This window comes from Nymphaea colorata, chromosome 8 (genome assembly GCF_008831285.2).
Source record: "Nymphaea colorata isolate Beijing-Zhang1983 chromosome 8, ASM883128v2, whole genome shotgun sequence".
Lineage (NCBI taxonomy): Eukaryota > Viridiplantae > Streptophyta > Magnoliopsida > Nymphaeales > Nymphaeaceae > Nymphaea > Nymphaea colorata.
In genome coordinates this window covers 21,944,006-21,966,938 of record NC_045145.1, presented here as the reverse complement: position 1 = coordinate 21,966,938, position 22,933 = coordinate 21,944,006, and the positions used below count along the sequence as shown (strand labels likewise).

The 22,933-nt window shown below is 38.0% G+C and overlaps 1 protein-coding gene across 2 annotated transcripts; it reads right to left on the bottom strand.

Annotated features, from left to right (window-relative positions):
- Positions 1-12,668: 12,668 nt before the first annotated feature.
- On the bottom strand, positions 12,669-15,056 carry LOC116258377 (two-component response regulator ARR17-like). 2 transcript variants are annotated; one of them, XM_031635505.2, is made up of 5 exons: positions 14,829-15,056; positions 14,570-14,634; positions 14,373-14,450; positions 13,896-13,966; positions 12,669-13,131 (listed from the first exon to the last, which is right to left on the bottom strand). In XM_031635505.2, the coding sequence occupies exons 1-5, from the start codon at positions 14,920-14,922 to the stop codon at positions 12,828-12,830; spliced, it is 612 nt and encodes a 203-aa protein (XP_031491365.1). In that variant the 5' UTR covers positions 14,923-15,056; the 3' UTR covers positions 12,669-12,827. The 2 variants fall into 2 exon arrangements, with proteins under 2 accessions (XP_031491365.1, XP_031491364.1); XM_031635504.2 differs by lacking the exons at positions 14,570-14,634; positions 14,829-15,056 and adding an exon at positions 13,284-13,829 and having other exon boundaries at positions 14,373-14,425.
- Positions 15,057-22,933: the final 7,877 nt, after the last annotated feature.

Here is a 22,933-nt window from a genome sequence, read left to right as displayed (position 1 = left end):
TATATGCAAACAAACAGATTATTTAACGTGACTTTGACTTGATCCAAATAGTAGTTATCGTTACGTAGGTCAAGTCCTTTGGCGTCATATGAGCTGCTAATGCTTTTGCTTATCTAGAAAGTTCATTTGATTAAACATTAAACTTTCGATTTTAACACTTTTTCTATTAAAATAAAGAGAACGTAATATCTATCTACAAAGATAGATTAGTTAGGGAAGCATGCAAAATCAGAGATATAATTTTTTTTTAACATATTAATAGCACCCGGTGCATCATCATAATTATGAATCCTCTCCAAAATTATAGTGTTCTCAACTCCACAATTTCAACCTTATAAGTAAGCCTAAGCATCGGGCCAGGCCACCGTCGGTACCTGGTTCGATTTGGTTCGAGCCTGGAAAAAGGCATCGGCTTAGCTCAGGTGAACCCGATAATTTTTTAAATATTTATTTTATTAATTACATATAATATTTTCTTATGATTAATTATATTTATATATTATTTTTTATTAAAAATATATTTGTTAATTTAATTGGGTTGGCCCAAGCCAAGTTCGAGCTTGGGTTTTAATGGTCAGGTCGGGCCTGAGCCTAGGTTTCGGGAGTCAGACCGGACCAGCCCGATGCCCATGCTTACTCATAAGGGAACCTTTTTTCTCCTAAAAATTTTGTCGTTGCATCCCGAGAAAATGACTTTTAAGCTACTCAATAGCAGTTGAAGACCATGAAGGTAAGGGGAATAAGGACCTAGTGGGTTGTCAATTTCATGATCACCCAAAGAAAAAGAAGAGGAAGCCGCCACCTTAATAACATAATAGCATGACAACATATTGGTTGGTGTGGCAGTTGCCCTCACTAGCCCCACAATTTTTTAATTCTCATACAGGTGCCTTCAAATATTTGCTTATTTACACATGTTGGTGCTTCATAAAAAGAAAATAAGTTTCTTAAATACTGTATCTTTTTCAAAAATTTGTGGCTTGTCCACTGAGAATTACATAATACCATAAAATTTTCTGTCGCTAAACTGTTTATTTGTTTAATGTTGAGCTTTCCTTTTCAGGTACTCAATGGGGTCGAATGTTTATGATATGTTTACTTGTTTGGATATGAAGTTCTATAAAGAAAATTTTAAACTATATGTGAATCCAAATCCTAATTTTGAATCTAATTCGAATCCAACTTTTATTCACAACCAAATTTGAATCTGACAGTTAATATTTTAAATATATAACTTGTAAATCCAAAATTGTACCATGGCATGTTAAGAGCAAGCATTCGAAACGAAAGAACGTTGGACGTATGGTACTTGTTTAGAATTAAATCGGAACTCAAATATGATTAGAAATCTATTTAATACCAGGTATGAATCCAACGGATCCCATTTGTTAAATCCATATGATCTCATAATCGCATGTTAAGATTTTCTTTTTCCACATCCGACTTTTCTGAAGCAGTTTGGTTGGATATCGAATCTAATAGGCTTCCATCGGAACTTCAAGAATTCTTAGGGGTGTTTAATTACTTTGGATTTGAAATCCATAAATCTAAGTGACATGCTTTTGCTAATATGGATACATAGTAAAGTTCATGTTCATCAAACTAAGATATTTATTTTACTTCTTTACATTAAGAAAATGTTGGATTTAAGATCAGAGTAGGGAGGGCCTGATTTGATTTTAAATTCACAGTTCTCAAATATGAGACTACCAAAAAGCATTCTAAGAGAAAGACATTTTATTTTATGAGTGTCTCATGAATCTGCCCTAAGGATTGGGCAGGTTTATTGGACATTTGGGCTAGGTGTCCATGAATCTACCTAATCTTTAGTGCAAATTCATAAAATATTCACAAATTATAACATTTACCAAATGATCTAGCATTTACCAAACGCTTGGCGTTAGAAACAACATGTGATTGTTTCATAAATCTACTTCAAACTTGAGAGTGAGTCATGTGACACTTGTTCAAATGTTTCAAGAATCTGCCCCAATTATGTGATAGACTTATAGAACATTTGCACTTTCTTGCTGATGCCAAATGACCCCAAGAGTAGTAGAGATACTAAACAATTGGTCGCATCCTAATATTTTCAAACATTTTAAAAGTGTTTTCTTATTTTTAACTAATTCTTACATCTTTCTTCTTTTATCCTTTGAATCAATATGATAATAACTTTTGCTTACTCATAATTGATTGAACCAAGCGGTTCGTAGGGGAGTACTTCTCTCGAAGCTCTTGGGAGTATTGTCTTTGGATCCATATTAGAAAGATATATATATATATATATAATATATATATATATATATATATATATATATATATATATATATATATATATATATATATATATATATATATAATATATATATATATATATATATATATATATATATATATATATATATATATATATATATAATTAACAAATTTTCAATTGGTCTTGAAGCAGAGACTGGATCTTGTGGGGCTGCATCATATAACTGAACTTGTGTGGCATATGCCTTATGGAGCCCCCACCTATCTCAGCCCCACAATGTACCATAAGTCCACTTAAGTCCCAAAGCATTTTTGGACCCTATGGGCAAGATGAATGTAATGGGGCTTCGGCCTCATGCTCAGATGGTGGGATCTTCTCCCTCCCAGTTGCCCAAAGCGGTTTTGGATTTTGGGCATTCTTTCAATAAATTTTGAACCAATTTTGCCAAATCCTATCTTCATTGCATGTAAGTCACTAGAATTCGAGCAACTTACAATATGAACCCGGTCGCCCATGTAGCCTAGTTTCACCATGTCATATGAACTGATCGCTGTTTCAAATCAATGCATGCATGCATTCCCACGGCATGGATGATTCTTCTGTGGAATTGCTTCCAATCCCTTCCATAAGAAAGTAGAAGAAACCCTAATTTCATTGTGGATCTTAGATGCATGGATAAGATGCATATATAAGGTAACAAAGGAAATCCAATATCTAAGAATGTCTTCCCATTGATTGAACTTGTAAACAAGAAAAAGTAAATCCAAACAAAACCACCAAGATCCATTTACTCCATTCTTCCCTTGAGCATCAAATTTGAATCTGGTTTTTAAAATCATATCTCAATACAGGTCAGATTTTTAAACCCAATCCAAACCGCACTACAATATGGAAAAACAGACTTTTAAAATATATGGACATTAGATATAGGATATTTGTTTAAAATTGAATTTGATATCAACCCAAATATGTAGAGAATGGAAAGTCGTATCTGAATCCAAATCAGAATTCTGATTTCACAGTTCGAATCTGATAAGGACCCAATTTTTACATATATATCTGAATCCCAATCTGAATTTTGAACTGAATGTGGCCCATTTTCAAAACGTAAGAACATTGGATGTAGGATATTTATCCAAAACTAAATCTGATGCAAATCGGACCAAATATTTATGTATGTTCGAATCCAAATCGGACATCATTTTGTAAATCTTAATCCAATCTGATTTCTTAATTGGATATTAGTCTTAATCAAATCTGATTGAGAAGTTTGCAAGATTTAGCTTTTTCATTAACATTTCTTGTTGGTTAATCTCAAGCTCTTGAAGGATGGAACTAATTGTAACATAGGTAGCGTATGACAGTTTGAACACCGAGACAGATTCATAGACTTCACGTTTTAGTATTATATGAATCTACTACAATTTTTAATGCAGATTCATGTATAACACTAACTGAATGTTCACACTGTCAAACGACTCATAAATATATTCTGGAAACTTGTTTTCATAATAAACATAAAGTTGGCTGCTTTTATGTAAATTAAGAAAATAGCGATGGCGATGGCATGACTAAATCGCGGACGAAATTTTAGCTTTTCATACTCAGCTTACCTCATTGTTTCATAATTACTCTCAAGAAGTTAACAGATTGAAAAGAAAAAAGTTTTTTCACAAGGTTTTCTTGATGAATCACCGTTTTTACATATTCCAGATGGAGGCTGAGCAGTTGGAACATAGTGGAAAATCTTCTCGATGGACCAGTTAGGGTGTCCAGATTGCTGCATTTGTGGCTTCTTCCTTAGCTCCAAAGAACTACAATAGCAAAAATTTGGCAGTAGTCTGGCTCTAGTTAGGTGGCAAACATTATAATTTTGGCCCCAGACTCAATTATTAAACCGTGAACAAGAAGCCAAAGCCCCCATTGTACACAGGGTCTAGGGCCTAGAGATACAGTGGCTTGCCTAGGGAATTATGCCCAACAGGGGCCAAGGCAGGTGTAGCATGGTGTGGGCAATTGCCCACACAAACTCATAAAAATGTTTATTTTCTTCATGGCTGTTTTTTTTTTCATTTACTTTTAAGAAATTAAAATTATATATCTAGTGCCCCACCCAGGCCGACTTGAAAAACCCTCATTGTACGTAGGGTCTAGGCCTAGAGGTCCAGTGCCATGCCTAGGGAATCGATGCATAACAAGGAGCGGAGGCAGGTGTAGCATGGTGTGTGCAATTACCTACACCAACCCATAAAAATGTTTTTTTTCATATTGAAACTTCATGCCTTTGAAAATTTAAAATTATATAACTATGCCCCTTTGCAGAATTTTCTTGCTTAGGGACTCCTGATGCCCATAGGAATGAAACTAGGAACTGAACTTTTACTAAGCCGGAGCATCGGGCTGACCCGACATCTAAAACTCGGGCCCAAGCCCAGCCCAACTCGAAAAACCCGAGTCCGAGCAGGTCGGGCCCAATTACATTAAAAAATGTTTTTAATATAAAGTAATACATACAAATAATTAATTGTAATGAAATATTATATATATATATATATATATATATATAAATAAAAATTTTAAAAAAAATCATTATCAGGCCCACCCGGGCCGGCCCAATAAGAAGTCGAGCTGACCCTGGTCTCATTTTTCCAGGCCCGAGTCAGGCCGAGTGCCGGGTACCCGGTGGCAGCCTGGCCCGGTGCCCATGCTTAACTTTTACCAATTGCTCAGTCGATCAGGTAGACCAAATTATTGAATTGAGTAACTTTTAGTTTAAAATAGTAACTGGCCTTTTACTAATCTCTCTCTCTCTCTCATCTCTCTCTCACACACACATTTTCTAGTATGTTAGAGAATTAGAGAAGGTTCAAATAGTGAATTGAATGAATCTTAACAAGGAAATTAAAAGAGGGCCCAGTTGCCAAGCTGAAAGGATAGAAGTGAAGGAAATTTTGATGGAACTATATATATATATATCTGTCCACATCAAGTCTAATCGGACATACATAAGAATGCATGCAACAACTTAGCAAGAGAATAGAGGGTGTTTGAACTTACTTCAATTTTTGTTAAAGAGAAGGTCTATCAGCAAGCTGTTGCAATGTCTAATGGGCACAGTTACATCTTTGTCTATTAAGAGCTTACCAAAAATTTAATTTCATTTATGGGGCACTCCAACCTTGTTGGTATATGAGGCCTCTTCTATTTGGCATGTTTGAAGCATAACCACAAATATTGTTTTTGGGTTTTAAATAGTGACGTTTTGTACTGGTATAAAATGGTAAAATTGTTTTTGATTAAAAAAAATTCACTAACTTCTAAAACAATTAATCGTTCAGCCAAAATCTTAAAAATAATGTGTATAAAATAAAAATCAAGTAGCTAAAAACTGCAAAAAAAATGAAAAAATGTGGAAAAACATGAAAAAAAGGGGAAAACAGGAATAGTGTGAATAAAATGCGTTTGATTTTTTTTTTTTACTTAAAAAAACATATTTTTTGGGTTTTGTTTGGCTAAAAAGTGAACGGAAAATGGATAGGTACTTAATTATGGGAAAAAGTGGGGAAAGACTGGCTGTAAAACTTAATTAGCACGAAAATATTTCTAATGAATTTGTTTTTCTTATAAGGCCAGACACTGCAGGCTAGAATTCTTAAGTTTATGTACTTATCTTGATATACTTGAATACACTCAGAGTGTGGTCTAATGGAGCCCCCTCATATTATTTTTTGACTGGTACAAGCATATTTTCCCAGTTTCAGCATTTTTCTGCCAAGGAAAGAAACTTCAAGCTTCAAGAAATAGAGAGCAAACCTTGTTAATCATGAACAAACAAATTTGCCTTTGCACTACTATCTACTTTTGAGTGCCCTCCATCAACTAAGTTTGTTATTGTTCCACGAACTTGCTCTAAAGGTTGAGTTAGATAAATAAAATATTGTTACATCATCTTTTATAAATTTGTCACATTTTATGAAGTAGATTTATAAAACAATCACAAATTATTCGTATTGTGAATACCACAATAGCAAACTATGTAAGAGTGCTCTTCCTACCAAATGACGTCGGTTGGAATACTTTATGAATGTTTCATGAATTTTTTCTAAAGAATTAGTATGAAACACTAGAACTACGTGTCCATGAATTTACCCCAATCTTTGAAATTGATTCGTGTAACACACAAGCATTCCATTTGCCAAACAAACTCCAATCGTACATTTGGCAATCCGAATGATATGTAACTGTTCCATGAATATAGCCCAAAGATTAAGGCATATTCATAGAAAACCTTAAAAATTATAATGTGAATTTGCAGTAACTTTTGAGGTAGATTCATAAAACAATTACAAACCGATCTATTTGTCAAACAGGCTCTACACGATTGAAAAACAAAACCACCATAATCAAATACTTGAAAATCTACATCTACCAACATGCACCCATTATTAATTGGTGGGAAAATGGACTCACTGCAAGAGAGTGGAGAGCAGGTGAAAAGCAGATCATGACAAGAAACTCCAAGAGATTTTGCCAACGATTTGGGTTGATTTTTTGGCCCACTTGAAGGACAGAGACAACGTCTCCGTTTTCTTGACTAAGGGTGGAAAATAGTTTCTCCTTGATCGTCGCACGACTCGCATACTCGTGTTGTGATCACAACAGAGGTAACTTTAAGATTTTTCCAGCAAGACGCCACGAAGTAGCAGCAGTTGCCCACACCAGTCTCGCAAAATATGTTTATATTTATCTTGTTGTTTTGGAATATTAGATTGTTTGTATATAAATGCCGTCAAAAGGATTGAAGCCAAAATCTCATTTTCCACTAATGATTAGCAGTCATTAATAGAGTGTGCTTCTCTTCACTTAGTGACACAAAATTTAACCATTCTTGATGTATGAGGTGGTGGACTTTACTCTGCAATTTTTTTTTTCCTCTAACAGATGGGCAAGTTCTTTAAGTCGTGAAGCCAAAGATCAACACAAAAGGTCATTCCTTCACATACTTCCAAACCGGCACAGCAATTATATGGGGATCTTTTACATTGTTTACATGTTATTCGATCACTCCAAAGTTCATGGATATAAAATTTGGGATGCAACAGTCCGGAAAATGATATCAATTCTTTGATAGGATTCCGATTTTTTGCTTGCCCGGTACAGGAAGCATTTAATATTCTTGCTGATGTGAGACTTCGAAAGACGAACTTCGCAAGATTTGTTGGGCCATATCAGCAAGGGGGAAGAGAGAGAGATGTCACGAGCATTATGAGATAGATCATAGATATGGAGCCCACCCTGATACGAAAAATCTCCTCGGAGACTTCTTTTATTGAACTCCTAGCAATCATATATATATATATATATATATATATATATATATAGAGAGAGAGAGAGAGGGATAGAGAAAAAAAAAAACCCGATCAAATGTGAATGCATAACAACATTTAGGGACAAAGTTTATTTTTTTCTTCTTTGAGTTATCTTGGCTAGGGTTTGTGCTTGGCTAAGAGAAGAGGAAGTTCCGAAGAACGATGCTTACCAATGAAAGCGTGGTAAGGCCCTAGGTTTTAGGGTTGCATCAAGTTATGACGCCCGCAAGAATCGAATCAGGAAATTGATCTTCTATTGGTTACTGGTCCAACCAGCTATGCTATGCTAAAGACCCTTGAGACAACCAAGCACAAAGGGCTGTACACAAGCTGAGTCGAGCCCGAGCTTGGCCAGCTTGAACTCGACTCGGCTCAAAAAACTTGAACTCGAGTTTGGCTTGAACTCGATTCGAGCTCCTTGTAGCAAGGTCGAGCTCGACTTGACTACACAAAATCGAGCTCGAACTCTACTCGTTTAACCCATTTAACTCGTTTAGTCATTAACTCGTTTAGTGTTAACTCGTGTACATTAACTCATGTAACTCACATAACTTGTGAAGCCAGTTTTGACAATCTTATTTAGAGTACCGGTTTGCGAGTCGAGCATGAGCCGAGTTTTTTCGAGCGAGTTCGAGTCGAGCCCGAGTTTGCTCGGCTTGTTTTGCAGCCCTACATGCACAAGGCTCACAGGTAACCACAATAACAATAGAAGAAAGGACAAAAGAAAGTTGGTCTCATAGGGCCCTCTTCTCTTACTTCTTTTTGGTCACTGCATTGAACAAGGACCTATGATTAAGTAGAGATAGGGAAAGATGCGGTAGGAGTCATGTGCCCTCAATATCTTATAAGACACTTGTATTGTTTGGACAATATTGGAAGCATCATGATGCTTAATTGATTCATTGCGAAGGAAAGTGGTTGAAATTTCTGAGAAAGGAAGCTGGCCAACCTCAGTGTCATGGTGAGCATGATAATTGGCTACATGGCTGCTCTTGTTGCACTTACAATAGTACGAGGACATGCCAACTTTAACATTGGATGTTGTTTGGTGACTCAAAACCCATGCGAAAGTTGATTTATTTAATGCACAGAGTCTCGGTTGTAGTTGTCTTTTTCTTGCTTGTTAAGAAGTGCCCCGTTTTGACTGGGGAATCTTGCTTCTAGTGGGTCTTTAATTTGATTTATGTGCACGGGGAGTAAACATATGTGGCTCTTGAGAAGCGGCCAAATACCAATTTGCATTCAAATGTTTGGTTATCTACTGTTGATATTAATACTAAACTTTTTAAATAACTCGGATTCTTAGATCTTACATATGGTTCATGTACTTTGTTTATTGTCAAAAAGTTTACTTGGCTTGGCCACTGTCTCACAAATATCCACCGTTAGATCAGGTGTGACGTGCATCAGCATCTTGGTTGTCACCTCAATCCCACTGCCGACTTTTCTCGCCCTGCTCTCTCTCCCACTAGAAATTTTGGGCTGAGAAGCACTGTTGTGATTCTTTTCAAAAATTTTATATTATTTTAAGGGGTACTAATAGATACAAATAAGTAAAAAGTAAGAGGCACCTACACAAAAATACTGGAAATTTGTGAGGCTGGCGGAGGCAAGTATTGGCCATATTGTAAGACTGCTCTTGTTCTTCGGATCTTCTTATGCATTTGTTTTTCTTTGTTTCGAAAATAATAGAAATTTGTGAGGCTGGCTTGGGCAAGTATTGCCCATACCAGCCTATTTGTAGCTCAGACTACTTCTCTTGTTCTTTTGTTTTTCTTATGCATGTATTTTTCTTTGTTTCGGTATTTTTTTTATAAATTGGTGATGTTTAGCAATCCATTTTGACAATAAATCTTCCATTTTATCGTGTTTCTCTCTCTCTATCTTTCACTCTCTTACACACACACATATTAGAAGAAATCAACTGCTCGACATAATACTCTCTCCCTTTAAAAACACAGCCATGTGGTGAGTCGAACCGCTACAAACATGATGAGATTGATGGATGTAGTTTGGTAGATGCCTCGTGGGTGTCTTATGAATTTGCTCTAAAGATCAGAGTATGCTCGTGTGTGGCACTAGTTCTAGTGTCACATAAATATGCTCTAATTTTTGAGGTAGATTCACTGGACACCCACATATTGTCACTGTTGCCAAACAACTCCATCAATGAACACAAGGTTCTGTTTCCTAGATACGAGGAAGGAATACTTGTTCCCAGTATTCAATCTTTTCTTCTACCTAAACAATTACAAGATTAATACCAGTGAGTGCATTTCTTTTCGAGCAAAGGCCCCGCAATGATCAAGAAGCAAAGAGCCATAAACTTTGACATTTGATAGCCTTTCCGATGAAGTACTCTTCCCTTCCAGGTTTTTGAAAAAAGGAGCTCAACTACCAACCTTTTGTAAGTGTTTATAAACTAAGTTCAAGAGGATATACTTAACAAAGTATGAGCTAAGAGAGAAAAAGCAGTTGCTAGTTGACAAACGACGTGCATGTCCATTTTTTATGGGAAAGTTGATCCAATTCCCACTTACTATCTTTTCTCACCACCTGGACTGACTTTCTCATTTTTTTTGGTATCCGACACAACCGCAAGCACGAGGAAGATGTCACAACAAATCCAGGAGAAAAAAAAAATCAAACGAAATCTTCAGAATCTTGCAAATCTTGGTTGCTTTTACGTTTTTGTTTATATCTTCAAGTACTCTTGCAAGTTTAAGACCCCATTGAACCACAATAATTGAGGTTTTGATGTAAGTTTATGACACAAAGGCATGATTTGCTTCCCTTAGTTGATTAGAGGGTAATTTATCAAACAAGAATATGATAAAACACGCATCTCGTCATACCATCTTTTCCAAACCCATGAGGGCTCCCCACATCTTCACAAATGGATTGAATCAAGAAACCCTAGATAAAAAAAAAATCATTAGATTTATCCCAAGGTTCAAGAAACCCAAGATAAAAAATCATTGGATTTATCCCAATGAAAGCTTGTTATGTGCACTATCCTAATGCAGATTCTTGTACACCAGACTACCTTTGGTTGGTGAAAAGGGGAGACACTTCTTAAGGATTTTTTTTTTTTTAAGTAGTGAAAAAAGTACATTAAAAAAAATCCTAAACAAAGATTAGATTTCACCACCATATGAAAATGAGGATTTGAAATCCTTCGTATGCAGCTAAAACCTCAAATTAAAGGTCCAAAGACATCTCATGGTTTCTATAGTGAAAAAATTATTTTTTTCCCTGCATTTTAAATGGAAAAATAAATTCAGAGATTGATGAGGTGAGAAATATGAGAGGAAGGTCGAAACAAACTTATTAGTTTGTGAACTAAATCATTCACGCAAATGGCTTCCTTTCAACTAATCAATCTAAATCCAAGAATTTGGGTTTAGGTTTTCTAAGCTGCCAACTTGTTCCACATGTCATCTTAAAGAGCCATCTTAAAGAATCCAACGTTGGTGGTTGGGCCATCTTCCACGGGAGCACTTGCTAAATGTGAGACTCTTTTATGTTGTTTGCTTACGGAAGAGATTCTCTTCTCTTACAAACTCTGCTTTAACAAAAGTTGAGGCCCCAAGATGCTTTAGAATGATTCGGGCAAAGAAATATCCGGAAGTTTTAGAGTTTTTAAAATCAGGATCTCTCAAAATTGTCTCCGTAATATCTGGAAAAAGAAAAATCCGGTTCCCTCTAAAGTTCTAAAAACTGGACGTGTCCTCTCTATAGTGCATGTATAACCTGGAAACGCCACCACCGGATGTGTCTTTTCTAGTAAGTCGATCGAATCTACTGAACATGAACCACATAATTACAATAACATTACTATCGGATCTGTAAAATCTTCCAGAGTATATCAAACATGCATTGAAAAGAAAATAAAAGAATCTCCGAAATACTTGCGCCCTCCAATGGTGTCACCTCAATCATCAGATATATATATATATATATATATATATGGTGCCCACTGATGCTTTCAGTTTGACATTATTGAAATTTGGTGGCACAATTCCTTTTTCTTCAAAGTTCTATAGATATATGCTTATCTCACAAGCCGATATCCTGTCTATCCTTAAGCACATTAAGCATATGCATGGATATGCGCGACCCATTTTTGAACTATATATTCTCTCAAGATATGACGTGATGTCGATGCCCAAACATTCAAAATTTACAAGAGGAAACTCTCAATTTGAAGCTATGTTATTTTTTTATGTATTCTGCGTACATGTTGTTCTAAGTACAACCGTGCAGTATTCAAGTAAATTAATGCCATTTACCACAGTCATTAATGTTTTGATACGTGGAATATTTCATTGGTATGGCTAATGCAAATTTTTAATAGTCAAAAATTGATATTCTTTATTAGTTTAAATTAGTTTTAGTATTTCATGAATTTATCTCAAATTTTGAAGTGAATTCATCGACACACTATTACCAAATGTCATCAAGAACACAATTGGTGTGAGCAACATAACACATGGAGGTTCACCAATGGCTCGAAAAGTTTTATTGTTCGAAATCGACAAAGCTGCCGAGCCAAAAATGTTTACCTAAAGGGACACAATTATAAAAATTCTGTTTTTTTATAAGGCACATCATATATAAATATTTAATTAATTATAAAACATCTGTATGAAAATAAAAACAAAAATAAATTGTTGCCGTATTCTCCCTCCCCTTTTCACATGTTCGCTCTCTCTTTTCATCTCTTCTTCCCCGCTGTTATTTATTTGCATCCTGCTTTCTCGTGCTGCGGACGTTTCGCCATTCTCAAGATCCCCCGGGTAAACAGCATCTTTATATGTGCACCTGCCACCACTCTTTTTGTTGGCTCATTATTTCTTCTCAACTTGATCCGATTTGTCCTCACACGCCACATGTCGTCACATGCCGGGGTAGAGAGACTAGAGAGAGAGAGATGAATTAATGCGTCAATATAGGGACCATTTAGCCTCCAATAGCATACGCATTCCACATGTGACCGCCACAACGAGGAGGAGGGAAAAAAAAAATCAATGCAAACGTATCCAGAAAAGAAGACTTTTCTGATTCATTCCGTATGAACAGATCTTAATTTTTCTTTTTACATGATTCTTGTACATATCTTCAAATTGCCATCACAAAATTAAAACAGAGAGAGAGGGGGGAGAAGTGCTCACGGCTCTCCCTGTACCTCTCTCTTTCTACGCCAGTAAGGAGTCAACAGTTACGGACTGAGAGTCTAGTCTGGCCAGCTTCTGTGGAGGCTGCGACGAAGAGGGTGATGCAGGGGGAATGACGTCAAGGTCATTGCATGGCAGTAAGGATGAGGACGATGGTGATGGTGATAATGGGGAGGAGGGCAGCTTCCTCTTGCGGGACTGCGCTTGATGCCCCTCTTCTACTTGCTCCACCACCTTCTTCCCAACCAGATAATCCTTCAACCTCTTCAAATCAGAGGGCTTCAACGGCTTCACTATGAAGTCCTCCGCCCCTTCCTCCAAGCACCTGCTCACACATTCACCACATGCTCAGAAGCAGACTCAACAAATACAAACTAGAAACTGACAAGCGAAAAAGGCCGTTTACCCTTTCCACCGTTTTTGTGCAAATCTGAACCAGAAATGACCAGTATTTAAATACACCAAAAACTTACGTACTTATAATTTTTCAAAGTCTTTGTGAGTTTTTTGAAAGGATGGTTGACGAGATGCGGCCGGAAAAGATCCGCCGGACAGTTCTCGATTCTGGACAGGCCAATTGCTCCTGACACTGTGAAGTTTCGACCTGAAAGACCCTGAACGGATCGATAATCGAGGCTCAATGTTCCGTACCGCGACGCAAGACGGGGCAGACCAACCGCCAAGTTACAAGCGAGAATCCCGGGTCCGGAACCCGAAATGAATAATCTCCAAAGTCGAAAGATTATGAATCCCGTTGTCCAGCCATTCCATAAAACGGACGGCCGCCGCCCATTCGAGAGGTCCCTGTCCCCAATGGGAAGATGAAAGTACCACCAGAACTCATCCCGGAAGGGAGGGAGCATCTTAAGGGACAGTTTCGCCATTAAAGGGAGCACCGGCGCCTTCCGCAGAAAGGAAGAAACCGGAACAGAGGTTGAAGACGTCGGGCGTTCGTTGTTCTTTTTATACAATGTGACGATAGTCTCCAAAAGAAAACACATAATTCACTGAAACGTTCGTCATCTGACAGCAGAGGGGCGATTTTGGTCATTAACAGCCTTAAAAGAAATCAGAGAAGTAGGGGCTCACCGGTCGATACGAGCGACGATTTTCTCCGACGACATGACCACCACGGGGATTTCCCTCAACGCCGACGATTGCTGCTCCAGAAAACAAAGCGCAAAAGAGACACAATTAGTCCCTTCACAGAAAAGTTATCGCCTACTTATCCGAAAAAACAGAGAGATTGGTCAGGTGTTCCAGCAAAAGACGCAGGGTCGGAGTCATGGTATCGGACTCGGATTCACTGAATTTCTCCAGGCAAGGAACCAACGCTGGAGAATAACGGCATGCATAAATTTCACAAAGAGCTAAAAGCTTCGATAACTGGAAAACCCGCGGAAATTTCATGATCGCGGTGAATTTCTACCGGCGCTAATTTAAAAAGCCATTGCTTTCTCATATGCTTCAAAGTTTAAACCATTATGAACGATTGCTGTGGTCTACAGACTCACGCAGGGCAACTCAGGGAAAAGGAATAGAAGAAATGAGGAAGAAAAAGCACACCTTGATTTTCTTAAGCAGCTCGAACCCGGTCATTCCGGGCATGCAGTAATCCGTGATTATCATATTAACCTTCAAGCTCTGAAATTTCCAAATAAAAAAACCGAGACAAAGCGAGAAATCGTGAGAACAGGACTCGGATCCAAAATCCTGCAAACAAAAGGGAAATAAACGGCGGATTTGCTCATCGGCTCACCCACCGGCTGCTGGTCGCCGTCGATGCCGAGGAACTGAAGCGCCCGCCTCCCGCTCTCCACTGTAGTCACTGCAATCCGAATTAAGAAAAGGTAAATCAGACACCGAAACAGAAAGAAAGAGTCACCAAGCAAGAGAAGCAGAGAGAAATTCAGCACACTGAGAGAATGACAAGTCCAAAAGTACGAAGCGAGGAGAAGGAAAGGAATATCATAACAGAGACATGGAGATAGTGTGTGTGTGTGAGAGAGAGAGAGAAAGGACCTCTGCAAGCGGAATTCTTGAGGAGGCGCTCGATAACTTTCCGGTCGACTAGGCTGTCGTCGACGGCGAGGACGTGAGGCACATCGCAGGCCATGAATGCGCTTCTCGGACTCAGATGATAGACGAAGTCAGACTCCCGTCAGGAACCAAAGCGAGAAGAACCAGAGAGAGGAGGGCGACGGAGAAGCAGCATGAGGGAGCGCACCAGGGGGCGAAGGCGGGAGAGGGAGACGATATTTATACAGAAGAGAGAGCGAGGGGGCGGTTCGGGGATGAAGGGAGAAGGCGAAGGGCGAGATCGACTTTTTGAGAGGAGCGTCGCTCTCCGGAGAGATTCGAGAAGGAGGATCGAGAGGGAAAGGAAGAAGAGGGCTTTGACCGGGAAAGCTCTTAAAAGGCCGAGCCCGTTGTGTTCATTGCTGACGGGACGTATCCTAGTCGACGGCTGCGACGCCCCTCCCGCCACCATCCCCCGCGATCTTTTCATTTAACCGCCGAGTTGAGGCAGCCCTCTCCTCCAAGCAAGCGTGTCATCGGCTCGGCTCGGCTCGACCCGGCCAGCGTTTCGAGTCTCGATTCAAAGTCATTTTATATGACACGCTTGAGAGCGGTATCGCTTTTCAACCCGATACGATACGCTTAAGCTCGTACCGGTTTGTTTTCCAATTTTCAAATTATTTGTCTCCTGTAAAATATAAAAAATAAAAACTAATGCCCACATGAACCGGTTAATAGAAAATCAAAACATATGATTGTTGGCTTCATCCTTGCCGAACAACCCATGTGAAGCATATGCTTGTGTCTGGACTGAGCAGACACTGCTTGCTTCCCTTTTGCACTTTCGTACTTTCAACTTCACCAAGTAATTTCACTTTCTTTGGCGGATCACATAATGTTGATTATTATGAATGTTGATGAAAAGTGTTGGTTTTTGAAATTATGCAAGTTCAAAACTTATTGGATAAGGCTTTGTGAAGCTGTACCTAATATCTCAAATCCGAGATTGCATTAGAGAGTGTTCGTTGTAAGATCCTTAGTTTAAATAAACAGGTGATTTTAGCATTGTGGCTCTTTAATCTACGTTACATGTAAAAAAATCTTGATTGAAGGTTGGATGGGATAGTGTCCGATCTTAAATCCATGAATTTGAGATCTTACTGATCTTATATCACCACGAGTCTCAAATCCATTTGAAACCCCGAGTTTGGGCTGCATCACTCGTTGGAACTAAGTCCATCAAAGCTTCATTCTCATACAAGAAAGTGCTACAGATCGAGCCGAATCTGCACGGATTTGGCAATTAAATTCATTAAAATGTATGAAGGAAAATCAAAGAAAATCGCGAGGAAGAATTTGAAAGATTGGGTAGATTCAAAGCAACCGGATCCTGGGTACGGATGGTGGGGTCAGATTTGGATTGTTCACAGTTGCCAGACTTTTGGTGGGTGTGAGTTTGGTTGGGCAACCGCTGTTTCATGTAGTGGAGCGGATGGGATCTGTGGGTCCATTTCTCTTGATCCGGTACTTCTTGGCTGACTGTCTGTGGGTCCCGGATCTGATTTTGTGTACTGATCCATGTATCTCGACCCTAAATCGATAAGATCAAACACAGGGTCCACCGTCCTTGCGACAGTCACATTCCATGAATTTTCTTTTCTTTCTTTGTTTTTTTTTTCTGAAAATTTCAGTTGTCCAGATTGTTTGCGACCGCGTTGTAACCCAATGCAAATTATTTGATAGAATTATAAAATAAACAAACTAAAAACTCAGAGGGTGTATTTGATAATCTTATATTAAAGATCAGATTCTACCATTGTGAGAAAATGAGGGTACGCCGTTAAATTCAAAATTTTGTATTTGAGGTTACATATTGACCATTTTATTGCTAATATCGAGGCAGCTTAGAACTCTAAAAGCAAGGGAATGAAAAAGGCTTTCTCGACGCTCACCTAAAAAATTACCTAAAATTCACATTATCGAAATTAAAACGGCCTACCTTGGGAAAATACATTATTATTATATTTATTTTTACAACAAATAAACATAAGAACATTTGAAACTAATAAAAAAAATTTAAACATTTTGAAAATAATTAAAAAATAGTGTCTCTGCCATTGAGAGTTTGCCAAGGAGTCGATTTGATGTTACGATGTTCCAATTACCGGCCGTCCACGTGGCCCGGCCGAGAGGAGGAGTCCGGCCGGCCCAGGTGGGGCCAGCGAGCGATCTCGGAAGATCTTCCGCGTTTCGGCCGCTTTCCGCCGAGGAGCCGAGGACAGGTGGCGATAAGAAAACAAGAAGATCGGCAATTCATCGGGAAGGTCGGGATTTGGTATCCGCAGCTTCGCCTTTTTTTGGGCGTCCCATATCTCGCGGGTCCCACCGGGTTTGGACCTTTGCTCCTTTGTCTTTTTCCTCTTTTGCTTTCCACACCCAAATCTCCACGATCCCTTCTTTGTCTGCCTTTTGATTTTCCTTCGTCTCTCATCCTTCAGCTTTCATGGTTGGACATGAACGCCCATTTTGACTTGGACTCGCCCAGGTTGAGTCCAGAGCTCTTGCAAGGTTCGTTCGCTAGTTATGGACCAGCGCATGGACTCGACCAGGTTGAGTTCAGAGCTCTTGCAAGGTTCGTTCGCTAGTTATGGACCGGCGCTTGGACTCGACCAGGTTGAGTTCAGAGCTCTTGCAAGGTTCGTTCGCTAGTTATGGACCGGCGCTTGGACTCGACCAGGTTGAGTTCAGAGCTCTTGCAAGGTTCGTTCGCTAGTTATGGACCAGCGCTTGGACTCGACCAGGTTGAGTTCAGAGCTCTTGCAAGGTTCGTTCGCTAGTTATGGACCAGCGCCAGCGACATCGCCTGTTTGGAGCAAATAGGTTGTTACTATCTCACGAATTTGCTTCAAAATTAGAGCAGGTTCTTGTTACAACACTCTATAATCTTTACCAATCTTTGGAACACACTCATAACAGAAGTACTAAGAGAGTGTTTGACATATCTAGAATCATGAAATTTTAGAATCAAAATACTCATTTTTTAAGAAACTATAATTATTAAACAAACAGGGCATCTTGTTTATGGAAAACCTAAAATTTTACACTCCATTTCAGTTTGAGGAGGAATTATGATTCTACAATTTTCATTTTTGAATCAAGATTCCAAACTACCGAACGCCCCATAAACGAGATTAACTACAGATCAATATGAGAATCAATTGGTTACAGCAAGCAAGCAGATCATGTTCTCAATCTATTGACAGAAGAGATAAAGAAGGAATGGGCACAACTGTAAATTAGGTTGATAAACATGGAAATAATGGATGTAAATTTAATATTACTATTACCATCGGTCGATGAGATAATAACGCTAATAGTTGTGAGTTTACACCAAACCACGTTTACTTGGGATTGTTTTCATGGTATCAGAGCAGAGCAGGAATTAATTACCAGTGCCATCTTCTTCTTCCTCACAAAATCCTGCATAAAAATACTACAGTTATGACTTGAATAATTGTTTGTCAACAAATTATTGCATGACAAGTTTCTTGGGTGGGAAAACACAGGTGAAGGGGTTAATGGAAAGTCAAGATATGACTGGAGAGCTGAATCTAGATTTTGTAGCTTGACAAAAATGTGATCGTGTCTTTACATGGTTGAATTACAGGAACACTTGTGGGAAGAAATCTTAAGGATGTGATTTGATTGGGCAAAATGCTTCAAAAAGGGTTTGGAGAGCTTTATCTACTCTACTCACTTAGTCACTTTGCTCATCAATCAAAATTCATTACCTTTATATGCAGCTGAAGTTGATTACATGCGGTGGCTCGGTAAGGATGATTTCCTCACAAATGGAGAAAAACTTAGTTCCACAATGTAGAAATTTCTTCACAAGTAATAATCTCATGAAGAATGCTTTAGTATTTCCATTCTCATTTTTGCTCTCCTTCATCTACCTCTTAGTTTATGAATGTATTAAATTTTGCCAATCATTGAGGTACAAAGAAGATGACTACTTCATTCTACCACCCAAAAAGAGAAGCAGAAACCCCTATCCAACCCCTCATTCTCTTAAGGTACATGAGTTTGTTTTTGGTAGCTCATGACTCAGCCCTCCAAGTGCTTCAACTTGTTCGTCGGTGACTTTCATTCCTTCTCATTTTTCTGCACAAAGAGTTGATGTTCGCTTCAACTTGTTCGACGATGACTTTCTTTCATTCTCATTTTCCTGCACAAAGAGTTGATGTTCGAAGCAAAAACTGACTGCCTACTAGCCCCTATCTCACCTATTGCACCAACCCCTTTGAAAACAAAGGCTTAATTCCTTACTCGAACATGAAACTTTTAACCACTCACCCACTTTGCGTCAAGAGTGTATGTGAGATCCGAGAGCAACTCAAAATCACTCGCAGACCTATACTATGTCGCACAATAGATTCAGTTTCCTGCCTTAGGTTGCTCATTTTTTTATTAGTTTTAAAATATTTTTTAAAAATTTCTTTCTTGACTTTATGCGTTATTTGTAATGATTTAAAAAACTAAATATTAGAATATATTTTTCTGATTTAATTGAATCCCTAACCCAAAGCTGGGCCTGACCGATTTGGATTCAATGTCTTATTTTCATACCGACGGTCCTCTCAAGACCTCGACTCGGCGGCACAACCAAATGGAGCGCACCACAGCGGGGTTCCCTTTTTACGTCTACCTCGTCCGCCTACTACAAAAAAGTAGATCCTTTCGTGATTTCCTTTCATTGCCACAAATAGGTCTCAAATCTCACTTTTTACAAAAGGTACCTTCTGGGTTTGCTCATTTTCTGCAAGCTGCAAGGGCGAGGGCCTAATCAATGGGGGGGTTGATAAAGAGAAGGCATCCAGGATGAGGCGAGGAGTCCCATCCTTTCGCCTTTGTTTCTCTGGGAAAGGAAGTCTTGGGGATTCGCGGGTCCTATCGGTTCTTGAGTAGTCAAAGATTTTCTGATACGTAAGATTTCTGCACCACCCAATCTCACCTTTTCAATTTTTATCAAAAATCATGCAACCAAGAGATATATGTTTTCCCTTTCTTCATTTACTGTTTCCACTCTCAAAACTTCTAAGGTTTTGAGATGAATTCCTTATACGCCATTATTACCTACCGCTCTTAGGCAAGCTATAAGATAGTCTGTTCCGACTGCAACTTCAACCATTTGATCCGAAATGATAAGAGATACTCGTTAATTTCCATGCATTTTTTGCTTTTGCTTGGTAATTGGCAAATCCTTCTTTCCCCTAAGAAAGTAATGAAGTATCTTTCATGGCCCATGTCAATGAATCAGTTTTTTTTTTTTTTAATTGTACTTGTGAGAAATCATGTAGATATATATATATATGTGTGTGTGTGTTTTGCAAAAGAAATGCAATTCTTTCAAATCGACATTGACATGCGAGGAATGTCAGGTTGATTGAAAATGCACATGAATTTAATTATTTCTTAGCATAAGGTTGAAGCTAGGTAGGTTCTATCTCTGCTTACCTTACCACATCTTATGTACGGTTTTAATTTTTTTGCCAATTTAAAGACGGCACAAGGATCTTACCAAACTGGCTAATATGGTACACTAGTTTGAAACAGTTTGCACAAAGAACAAGCGTTTATGAATGCATTTGAAACCCTAATCTTAATGTCACACCAAATAAATTGACATCTACTTGCTTGCGATATCTCATATCCTCGTGACGTATGATGAAATCAAATCTCAGTCATGCATGGCCGACCACGACCACTTTAAAATACTATGCCCGATGCACTTTTTACCACTACAATTAAAAATGTCAATTATTCATATTCGAATTAGATATGTCTTTAATTGTATCATTTTTTTTTTGTTTTTTTGGTGTTCACATGTTCATATTCAAATTCATTTGGATTCGAAAGTCAATTTCATAATCCGAATTTGATTTTTTACATTGATATCTGAATTTGAGTGCAAGTTTTGAATGGAATTTGAGTGCAAGTTTTGAATGGAATCTAGTCGGTTTTCAAAATGTATGGACACTCGATGTAAAACATTTATTTAAAACATCTAAATTCAAATGATATATATATATATAATTTAAAATCTGATCAAATGTCATTTCTCCAGTCCAAATTCGATTCAATTTTTTAATCAGATATTGTAATTTTCCCATATGAACAGTTCGGCCGATATGTGTCTGACTGGCCGAAATTAACAACCATGACCAATGGAAATCAAATAAAGAAAGAGACGATCTATGTCACCATAGTGCGGGGTGCAGGTGCGGGTGCCGGAACAGCACATATCAAAAAATTTACGTGCAGTGGTGCGATGAAGGTATTTATTATTATTATTATTATTATTAATTTATTATATATATAACAGAATAAGCATATTATTTTAATTTAGTTATTAATGTATATAACATACTTGAATAATTGTATTGCATAGTAAAATATCAAAACAACATATATTATACAAATTTAGTCGGAGGTGGGTGCAACAGTAACATAAAAAGAGTCTGCCGGTCCGGTGACTTAGGAGACGATACAGGTACAATCTTGACAATGGTATACAATCTTGACAGTTGTATATAGATCAACTTAATTTTGTCTTCTTTCTACCTTCATATTCCTTGGCCCTCGTTTATACACGTTCTAGCGTAAAGAACAAGACACCACGTCAGATTCGCAAATTAGACAAGAACCACACAGACTTAATTTTCTCCTCTCTTTTTTTTTCTTAATTCTCTCTGTTGTAGATGTGTCTCTGTCGCCATGACGCGTGTTTGTAGTTGAGACGCGTCAGAAGCATAATTATATGGAGAGTAGTTGTTGCATTCGGTGAACTTCAATCATATAAAATATAAAATTCGAACTCATGAATCGCATGTTGCATGACGAGACAGGGACAATTTGTCGGTGTGGGGTATTGTTATGTATATTATATGTTTGATATGTGTTGAAAGATAAAAGATTTCAATGAATCGGATTCTAAGTCACATATATCTCTAACTGTATCCGTTTTTTTTGGATTCAAGTCACACATATCTTTAACTGCTTTTTTTTTTTTTGGATATTCTTTACATCGAAAATAAGCATAAAGAAAGACATATATGAATCCAAATCCAAAACCACGTTTCACAATCTGAATCCAAATTTTTTAAATTCACTTATGAAGCTAAGTTCAAATTTTAAACTAAAGCTCGTAGGCTTTTACAATGTAAAGACACTAAATAGGTCTTAAGGAGCATAGCGTAGCTGGTCGAGATAGGGGCCTGTATTAAGGCAGGTCTCTAGTTCTATTCCCATGGGTGCTATGTTCCTGTGTCTTAAGGCGGTAGGGCGCGACATCTAAGCTGAAGGGTACACCATTGCTATCGCTGACACCGACGCAACTCAGGACCCCGAAAGCATGGAAAATGGGAGGGCCTTCGGGCCTTTTTCGAGTGGTGGGATTCATACCTCTCGCTCATCCGATAAAGGCACTAAATATAGGATATTTACCTAAAATTAAATCCAAATACGAATACGATCAGATTTCATTTCTTAAATCTGAATATGATCCAACTATTTAATGAGAAATTATTTTTTTTCCGTATGCCATTTGAATATCAAATCTAGTCAGATGTATTAACTTCTCTGTTGAAGAAAGTTTGCATTCTGCCGGCCGAGTGTGGAGAAATCGGGTGAGATCTATTAACCGAAATTTTATATAATTAAATTCCAATTCGGACTCAGATCCAGATGCCAGTTTCTTTAAAGTTGAACACAAATCTAACTAGCACAAGATCCAAAATTTATGTGTAATCATCTCATAAGTCTCAGTCGGATGTCGGTCTCTTATCCGGATATGAAACTTCATAAAGATCAAACCCGACCGGAAAGTGGGTTCAGATTTGTTTATCAGATCTGACTAAATAGATTCAAATCGAATACCATTTTCTGCTTTTACTTTTCTATGAAAATAATTTATGAGAAATGAAATTGTTGACATATCTGGCTTCGAGTGATGCATTTTGCATTGCTCCAAGTAAAAATATTATACATAATTTAGCATCTAAATCTCTCAAACAGAAGAATCTGAGATCTCCTGACTCAGTTCCCCA